This window comes from Octopus bimaculoides, chromosome 2 (assembly GCF_001194135.2).
Source record: "Octopus bimaculoides isolate UCB-OBI-ISO-001 chromosome 2, ASM119413v2, whole genome shotgun sequence".
NCBI lineage: Eukaryota > Metazoa > Mollusca > Cephalopoda > Octopoda > Octopodidae > Octopus > Octopus bimaculoides.
Genome location: NC_068982.1, coordinates 1,397,023 through 1,407,158, shown reverse-complemented (window position 1 = coordinate 1,407,158; position 10,136 = coordinate 1,397,023). Strand labels below are relative to the sequence as shown.

The following is a 10,136-nucleotide window of genomic DNA, read 5'->3' as shown; positions in this document are numbered from 1 at the left end:
TGTGTGTGTGTGTGTGTGTGTGTGTCTGTGTTAGTAAGGAAATTCGAAGAACATTATATAATTTCTGGAGTATTTTGGTGAAAGTTTATTCGACAAAATATCCTGAGAATTTTTATTATATCCTGTAAATGGAAAACAATATTCACAGGTTGCTAATTTTGCTTTTGATGCTTTTTGCGACTCTCGCCTTTCAGCATCTCAGCATCATCAACGCATGAAACCTCATTACAGTCACTTGGCCCGCTAGCGATAGCAGAAAAATTCCTTCAAATTACACACAGTAGCTTTAAAACAGAATTGACCCATTGGATAGTGCAGTGAGATCCATACAAAAGACCTAGTAATCAATGCTGGTTCATGTTTGATCAAATTTCAGTTGAATTAGTGTTGACATAGGACTAAATAACAGCAACAACGAATTGATTAAACAGCCATATTAAATTGTACATTAATTGCTGGAGAATAAAACAAATAAGGATTAATTGAGACGACCTAATGTATCATCCAAAGTAAAATTTAACTGTTGTGTGAGTGAAAACTTATTCAATCGATCGAAATTTTAAAAGAAATATTCATTCTAATATTCTGTAAAATGAAAACATATCGCGATGATTAAATATCTATTGCCATTGACACGTAAGGGAGACAATTAGAGAACCCCTGAGGAAACGTAACGTCGTTACAGCTTGTCGAAGCCTTAATGATCGAGTCGATAAGCACACATATTCCATTGCAGATTCATTGCCGCAGAGAAATAGATATTCTGTCCAATATTGGCAAACAAATATAATGACTGCCTTATTTCCAGAACATTAAGCTGTTCTGGTGTACATATTTTTGTTGTTTTGGTTCAGAACACCATCGCCAACTTACATGTATTTACATGATGTGCTTACTTATATATTCATGCTATTTGCAAATAAATCCATTTTATTCCAACCAAAATTTATCACTTTAATTACAATATAATTCCTATATTTTGACTTGGTAAAGTATACCAATTCCGAATTATTAGGAGGTCTACATCACTTGCACACACAAGAGAAGATTCTAGTCGTAAAGTCTTAAATATATTGTACATTGTACTTCTTTGGAAGAAGAACAGTTTGCTACTGTACTTGTAAGTCTCCTCTCTTCACAACTGATTTTGTGTCAGGGAAAAGCAAAGACGATGGCCATTACACCTTAGTGCCAGTTTCATCGCATGTATTGCCACTAGAACGCAAAGTGTTGGAAGAGGCACGGCAAAGTGTTGGAAGAGGCACGGCAAAGTGTTTCTTCCGAAGTTCTGACAATGCTGCCAGTCCATACCTGGAACGCCTTAGATATCCAGGAAATACATTGTCCAGTTTATCCCCTGCCGATCAGTGTCGCCTTTCATTCTTTCGGCGTCGGTAAGATAAAGTACCAGCTCTCCGGTTAGAGGAAGACTTTATTTCTTTCTTCACACAAGTTTTGAGGTCATGAAAATATATAACAAGTATCGCTGTTCCCTATCTGATTATCTGCGAAAAGGTTTCAGAAAGCTGAAAGTGGTTTGAAGGCGATTTTGGAAATTATTTACGCAAATCCGACAGTCAGAAGCGCGATTGTTGAAAAATGAGACCAATCAGTATTCCTTATCGTCATACAAATTTTAAAAAATATTCTCAGATAGCGATACAGCAAGCAGAAAACACTGCTCAACATATTTCTCTCTGCTTCCTTTCCACAGACGTTTTGCTTATTCCATCAAGGATGCAACGAGTGGTGTAAGTTAAGAGTTACTTGCCAATGATAGGAAAAGGGGATGTTATTGTTTCGTTTGCATATGCACATATACCTTAATAAGCTCCGTATTAAAAATAATACCTGAGTTAGACAATGGAATGAAGGAATCAAAGAATTTTCATACATTTCGGATTGTTTGTTCTTTTTCCATAAATGTATGTATATTTGTGTGCATAAATTTATGTGTATATGCATTCGTATGTACTGCGACGATTCGATAAATGTATAGAAATAGTTTTTTTTTTAATGCAGTATTTTATGTCTTTTTCCAAAATTAACATTTGTAGCTTGATTCATAAGTACACCACCAATACCAAATCACTGACCCATGAATAACGACATCATGGATAGGTGTAGGCTTGAACACCTGATACAGTTTAGAGCACTGGAAAAAGAATCCTTAAACTTGTCTAGCTGCAGCATATTAGTGGAATTGTTCCACTTTAATACTTCTATTTAACTGGTTTTGATTTTAGAAATAGAAAGTCTCTTTTCATTGAATAAATAGCAAGGTGCGCTTAGAATACAAAATCTCACTTACGCGCCTTTCAATTTTTCTCGTAGTAATTCTGTTTTATAAATAAGGGATTATCCTATACATTAATGTAATGTACATTATTCAGTATATTCGGGATTAAAGCGCATGAACTTGAAAAAAAAAATACCTCGAATTGTATTTACCATTGTAACGTATTAATTAGACGTAAATTGTAATAAAATTATTTTATAATACTAATATAGTTTTCGGTACATACTCGTAAATCTTATATATTTTTAACATATTTTAGTGTTCTAGTCAACTTAAACACATAATTAAATGTTTTAGAATAAATATAAAAATTATGATAATAAAGTCTTTGAAATACATATGACACAAAAATTCTATACCAGTGAAATAAACATACTCTCTTGATATTGAACTCTGCCAAATCATTTGGAATCACCAGGTCTCCAATGATTCGTTCTATATAGAAATCGTTCACATCTATAATATAACGCCTAGGCGGAACATAAAGTTCAAACAATCGGAAGGAAGCAAGGAATTTATACCATTATTCTTTTTATCTTTTCGGGGCTTAAATGCAAATCACTACCTAATGAAAAACTCTTGATTTCGCAGAGCTGTTGTTGCTTACAATAATTTTTACCATGAGGATACTTGTGCGTTTTTTAATCCTGTCTCAAGCCTGGTGGCACAGACTTATAATCCAAATCGTCTCAGTTGTAACAATCCCATCTTAGTTCCATACCTAATGTAGTTACGACTACAACCCTCGCTGTGTCGATTTTACAGACAATACGCGTGTGACTTGGGCGGAGTTTTCGTCCGCAGGTTTGGCGATGTTGTTGAAATCCCTCCCTCCTTAATTTTGAGTTTTGCTGTTTACAGGGTCGTGGCTGAAAATACTTTGCATTGCCTGTGGGAGGATATGAACCACCAACCTATTCAGTAGTTATATTGTACATTATTGACTCAGCTATTCATATTTTTGAATAATTTAGATCACGCAATGTCCAATAGAGAAACAAATTATAATTCCTGTAACGGAAGTAAGTTTTAGAATGCAAACATAAAATAGTCCATCATTTTCCATTAGTCCCTTTAGTTTCTTTACATTGATTGCCTCTTAAGATATTTTTGTTAAAGAAGGTGAAAAATATAATTTGATTTAGTAACTACCATAATAGATGTAATAAATATACATGTGAACTTCTTGGTTAAGAGAAACACCTGTATTTCAATTGGCGACTAATGCTGCTTGTAAGATAATGCTCCACCAAATGGCTTACATTCTATAACAGCAATATTTCACACGTTCCAGTAATTTCCCCAGACATTACCAATGATACTTTAAAAAATTCTTAATTTCTAAAAGCCAAAAGCAATAACATCAAGCTTTCGTAAGTTCCAAAATTTCAATATTGGCCAACATGGTAAGATCTTATGCAAGAAATACAGTTCGACATTTTCTTATAATTTGCAAATGTTTTCATCTAATTATTCTAAAAGCTACTCATTAGTACATTTTCAAATATTGACTGCCTTGAAGAGTTGTGTAGGTTTACACACCAGCTGCAGACTACTTTTTCCGAGTTAATTTGATGTGCAGACATTGGTAGACAGCCAATAGCCAGTAGTTGCATAGAGAGTAGAGGAAGTGTGTGGTTGTGTATAAGGACATGAATCCAAATGTGATTGGATTTCCTCCCTAGCATAAACTAATAGCCATCGGTCGTCGTAGATACAGATAACAAACAAAATAGAAACAACATTCGTAGTTCACAGAAAATCTCTCTTCACTTCATGTTCTAAGGGTTAAAATAATTTTGGAATAGTAAATAAGTTCTACTTCAAACTTATAGCAATATACTATTGACGAATTGATGCAGGGAGTCTGTGAAAGTTCACAGCTGAAGCATTTCATTCATTTCATTACAGAATTAATATGAATAGAAGTGTGTCTTATTCCACTTCTGTCCACCTTTAAGTTCTCAGAAATATATTTAGGACGTAAGCTATCACAATGCTTGCTTTTGTACATGTGATAACATTCATATACTGTTCCCGGCATAGCATTGTATATAGGCAGAGTACTATACACCTAAATAGAAATAGGTTTTTACAAGGCAAAAACGACCAGCTACCATGAGTAGAAGCATCAGTGTGAAATCTGTTTCGTTTTTCTTTTTGTGTTATTTGTTGGGGTTGAATTCAGCTTCGCGTGAGAACAGCTACAATAAAGACATGATCCGCTCATCTTATTGAATTTTTTTCGAGTCACATAATCGAATAAATTGTCTGATGATAAATGGATTCACAATGATTGGGGATTTGATTTTGTTGGGCTGGAAGAGTGAAAAGCAATCCCAGTCTGTCTTTAATGGTAATCCATCGCTTTACAAATTATACGTAATGTTAGCCTCGATATGAAATACCATCAAAATAGTATGTTGGACAGTAGATTAACGCTTCAACAATTCTAATACTTTTACTGACTATTAAACTATTTGGTCAACATTACAAGAAGATACTGTCTAATGAACAGAAGAAGACTTGTAGGATGTATTTTTTAGTAGAAGAACATTTATATTTATTATTTCATAATTGTTTCAGTTTGTAAAAGTGTTTAATATAAAAAAAAATCATTTGAACTCATTCGTTCCATGGCTATAACATCCAAATTTGCAGATACTGTCGATCTCTTCAGACTAGAAAGCAAATGTTCACATCTCAGGAAGACATTATAACGATCAGTGAAACAGTGTCTACCATTGTAGTTATCTCGAATGATGTATCATCTGGTCGTATGCCAAGATCAATAAAGCAGTTGACGTCAAACAGTGAAGATTGTACAATAGAGTCTGGAACAAGAAACATTTGAGGAAAGGTACAGAGCTCGCCGTGTACAGAGCCGTTGTGCTGGTCACCTTCTTGTGCAGCTGAAAGTCATGGATTATTTACTTTCACCACCTACGATTTCTTGAGTGAGCGCCGTCCCTGACTCATCCTAGCCATCTACTGTTTTATCTTTGTTATCAACTTACTTTGAAGACTTCACATTTTTAATGTCAACAACATTGAAGGTAGGCAGTTAAAATTGCAGCCGTAAGAAGCAGAGAATATTTCCTAGATAGAGGACCATTACCTGGTCAAAATTGTATCGCAGGTGAACTCATCACCGGTCCCCATTATCTAGGGCAGTGGACAAAAGGTATAAGGATTCTTTTAGCATTTGTCACATTGACCATCGCCACTGATCTAATACAACCGTCAATTACGAAGCCTGGTGACATAGCGCTCACCGGTCATTTTCATCCTTCTTCGAGAAGGCAGACAAAAAGAAATTAAAGAACTGAAACAAGAACACCAAACCCAAAACCAAAATTTCCTAGCAGTGACTACAGCGGAGCCTGTCCGTCCAGTATTGGCCTCGAAAGCCTCCCGCGACCTTCCCACCGACTTGACTTGCATCCTACGTGAATCATTATTCGCAAAGTCAAACAAGTAATGAGTCGTTTGTAAAACAAAGTTTATATAATAGACAAAACTGAAGAAATATGACTTCATCAAATTGATATCTGAAATTGTTTCAAGTACTATTGTGTAATGGGAAATATTTGGGAGTGTTGTTTTCATTGCCAGATTTAATAATGTTCAATTCTTTTCAATCAATTGTTTTAACGATTCTGTTGACTTTCAAGCATCTTCGAGGTAGTTTATTCAATGGATGACATACTGGTTGTTTCAATTTACTCAATCAGATATCTGTCCAAGGGAAAAATGATGAAACACTCCAAGATTTCACATAAGCCGTGATACGTATCTTTCTCAATGTAGATGCTTTGTTCTACAGAACAAAGGAACAAGAAGATTCACTGTATTGTTGAGCCTTTTAATTAGTATCTTTCGCAATAATCACAAAACGATTGTATTTCCGAGCTTGATCTCGTTAAGTTTCAGAAATATTCGAAACAATTAAGATACTATGAATATGATAAAGACAAAATAGTTTTAGTAAATTAAAATAAGGTCGATAAATGTAGTGAAGGGAAAATTTTGGTGATGAAATAAAGAGAATAGAAATAGTATATTTCTAAATCTCTCAAAGAGATTTATGCAGTAGCAGCACAATAAAGTGATAGTATGTTGTCGACTTAATGTGACAGTCCCATAAAATGGAAGAATGCTACTGTTATTTAGCCCTAGGAAACACCGTTTCCTGTTGGACTTGACACATTTCCTGTGTCCTTATGTTTTCAAAGTGTCAAGTCCAACAAGAAACGGTGTTTCCTAGGGCTAAATAACAGAAGCATTCTTCCCTTTTATGGGACTGTCACATTAAGTCGACAACATGCTATCAAGTAAAGAGAATATTCTGCGGATTTCATTAACGAGACAACTGAAATAAAAGAATATATGAAAAATTACTAAATCGAAGTTTTTAAAAGGAAAACGTACATTTGTAAAAGCAAAAATTGCTTTTTTGCATAATAAAACATTCTTACTTTATATAATAAAATGATACGGTTTACTATGAAAAAATGTATGAGATATATAACAAAATACTTTTTATGTCATGGAGAAATGTAAGAAGCAGTAATCTATAGAATGAGGTGAAATTTCGCATCCATCCCCATATAATCTCATCTGTCTGATCAAGTTCGACGAAGCGGTTTTTAGACAGTTAAAACCATTAAAATATATTTGTCATTGAAACAGTTTTGGAAATATTACATACCATTTAAACTTTGAAATTAATTGATGAATAGATAAATAATTGAGGTCATACTCTTATGCATTTAGTTTTGCTTTCCAACTCGACCCACGTCGACAGTTTGATATCTGGATCGAAATGATTGGTTTTGGTATCTTTATGACTCTAAAGAACTAGTTTACTTGACCTCTTCCTTGCAAAAGGCTAAGACAAAATTGTACCAAACATAAATTGTTTTTCTACTTGATACAAATTTTGACAATAATTATTTTAGAGTTCTGGAAAATAAAGATAGTGAAACGCGTCTATACCCGCTCATAGGCGGCCAATTCTATCACAAGACTATCGTTCATAACCCACTCTATATTGGCACTGAAGCGCTTAATTCCTATTCTTCAACCTTGAACCACTGCACAAATAAATTATGTTAAACACAATTTTGCTTACATCTTAATCTTTAGCTTCTATGAACTAGATTTCTGTGTTTTAGGGAGTGGAGGTAAGTCATCCCTGATAATCTTTTCTATTGTAGGCACAAGGCCTGAAATTATGGGGGAAGGTGGAAGTCGATTACATCGACCCCAGTACTTAACTGGTACTTAATTTATCGACCCCGAAAGAATGAAAGGCAAAGTCGACCTCGGCGGAATTTGAACTCAGAACGTAGCGGCAGACGAAATACCGCTAAGCATTTCGCCCGGCGTGCTAACGGTTCTGTGAACTCGCCGCCTTAAGTAATCCCTGATAATATTTTCGAAGTATATGTTAGAAGTATAAATGATTTGAATAACACCTGCGTTTGCCTCCATTTTTTAAATTTATATATATATATATATTGGATTGGAAACTAAGTTCCCGCCTTTTTATATTTTGGCGCGCTAAATTTCGCGCTAAATTTCGGAAACAGTTCAGCAGAGTTGGGACATTTCAAAATAACCCCAATGTAATCGGTAGAACCATACGCACGTCAAATTTTATGAAGACAATTCGTGTATAGTTCTGAAAATTACATTGATTTCAGAACGATTGTACTGAAGAACCACGGATGTTTTTACGTAAGTAAAAGAGTTGATGGCGAAACCAGTACACAATTAATTCTTTATTTTGTATATTTTTCATTTTGTCCTGCCCGCCTACACTCTGGTGTTTGCTGAATTGTTTTTTCTGGAGAACATGATTTTTCTTTGTGGTTGGGTCGTTGATGACTTCTTTCTAGCATATTGGATGTTCACATAGTGGTCATCCCTTCTTATACGTATATATATATATATATATATATATATATATATATATATATGACACTGCGGCATCATGGTATCGACCAGACTATTGGATATTTTTATGTATCGCTGGTCACAATGCGTTTCGTATTGCTTCCGCCTTCGAATGATGCCACTTCACTGGCAAGGCGAGCAGCCCAGCGTTCCCCCCTGGTCAGAAGACTATTCCGTAGCACGGTTACCCATTTACAGCTGAGGCGACTGGAAAAAACGTGAAATGAAGTTTTTTGCTCAAGAAAACAACACAACGCCTGGTCTGGGAATTGAACACCACGATCAGGCAACCATGAGTGCAACTCTCTCTGCCAGGTCACAGGTCTTCATGTGTGTGTGTATGGGTGGGGTACAACAATTACCATTTTAAAAAGAGAAGAGTTAGATAAGACAATACAGTATGAATAAGCAAAAATAAAAGACGGGATGGTCGCGGCTAGAACGTTTTTGGGAAGTGTTTAGTCACTATCAAAATGTTAAAAGTTTTATAGCGACCATAATTTTCGTTTTCGCCAACCTCATTGTGATGAAAATTAGCAATGCTGACAAAGTTGTTGTTACACTAAGAAGTAGAATTTATTGATACCATATTTCAAGATCTACTTTAACAATATTCCTCCTTTCCGTATTAAAGATGACGGTTATCTCTGAAATTAATCTTCGTTGTTGATATATTGTTGCTGATGACGATGTTGTTCTCCATATTGTTGTTACTGTTATTGGGTTTTTTTCGTTTTAAATTGCACTGCTGTAAATACCTTGTTTTGTTTTGGGAGGGTCATTACGCCAATAATAAATACCTGCACTGGTTCAATATCACTTCTTTATTGTTAGTCAAATGGTTACATATTTAACCAACTAATTAATCGTTCCTTTGTTTATTGTATTGGTTAAACAACCGATTGATTGTTAAACCAGCACATTAAACAAACGATAGATTCATTATCTGGTTAAATATATAACTAATTTTACTAACAATAAAGAAGTGATATTGAACCAGTGCGTGTTTATTATTATTATTATTATTATTATTATTATTATTATTATTATTATTGTTATTATTATTATTATTATTATTATTATTAGCATAATGGCCCTCCCAAAACGCAACAAGATTTCTTTCAACGCACGAATTCACATCAAGAATCTTGCAAACCAAATGCAAAAACGAATTATGTGGAGACCTTTCCATGATTTTTCCATTTTCCTCTTATTTTTCCCAATTATTTACGAAACTTTTGCAAATTCTTAATTCATCATTTTCCATGGATAGTTTTCGTCTCTCCTTTGCTTCTTAATATCAGTCTCTTTCTCTTGGTTTCTTTCTTTCATGTCTTTTTTTCTTTCTCTCAACTGATTTCCGACAAGAATCTTCTCTTTCTACACGATTTCCTCACCTTATCCTTATTCTATTTTCATCTCTCTTCTTTCTATCCTATCTCTCGATCATTTCTATGTTTATGCTTTTCTTTTACACTCACGTGCTTCCTTTCTGCTTTCTCTTCTCATTCACACTACACCATTCAACATACCTACACACACACGCAAACATATACAGAGCATCGACGCACACTTACTCGAAAGATCAAGGCTACTATTCAATAAAACACTGAAAACATTTAAAAGCTAGGCTATATATTTATTCAAACATCGACCTTTCACTAAATATAGTTTATTTCAGAGAAATGATACACAATACTACTTATATTAATCATTAATACAACAATAGATGGTAAGAAATAAAATATCTCTTTCAGAGCAGGATTAAGGAAACGAGAGAGAGGAAGGAAGAAAAAGATACAGCATCTCACACAACTTGTCTCACGATTGAGCTACAACGAATGGTTAGTCATATGTTCTTTATAATAAATGAACT

At 34.5% G+C, this 10,136-nt stretch overlaps 1 protein-coding gene across 16 annotated transcripts in view; it reads left to right on the top strand.

Moving 5' to 3' along the window:
* The window catches only part of LOC128250374 (uncharacterized), a 144,666-nt gene that overhangs the window by 131,712 nt on the left and 2,818 nt on the right, over nt 1-10,136 (top strand). For all 16 annotated transcript variants that reach the window (XR_008266429.1, XR_008266427.1, XR_008266424.1 and 13 more), the window contains one exon: nt 10,018-10,104. Coding sequence is in view for 5 of the 16 variants with exons in the window: in XM_052975285.1 (XP_052831245.1) it covers nt 10,018-10,104 (87 nt within the window). In the remaining 11 variants the exon portion in view is untranslated. The remainder of the gene's footprint in view (nt 1-10,017; nt 10,105-10,136) is intronic.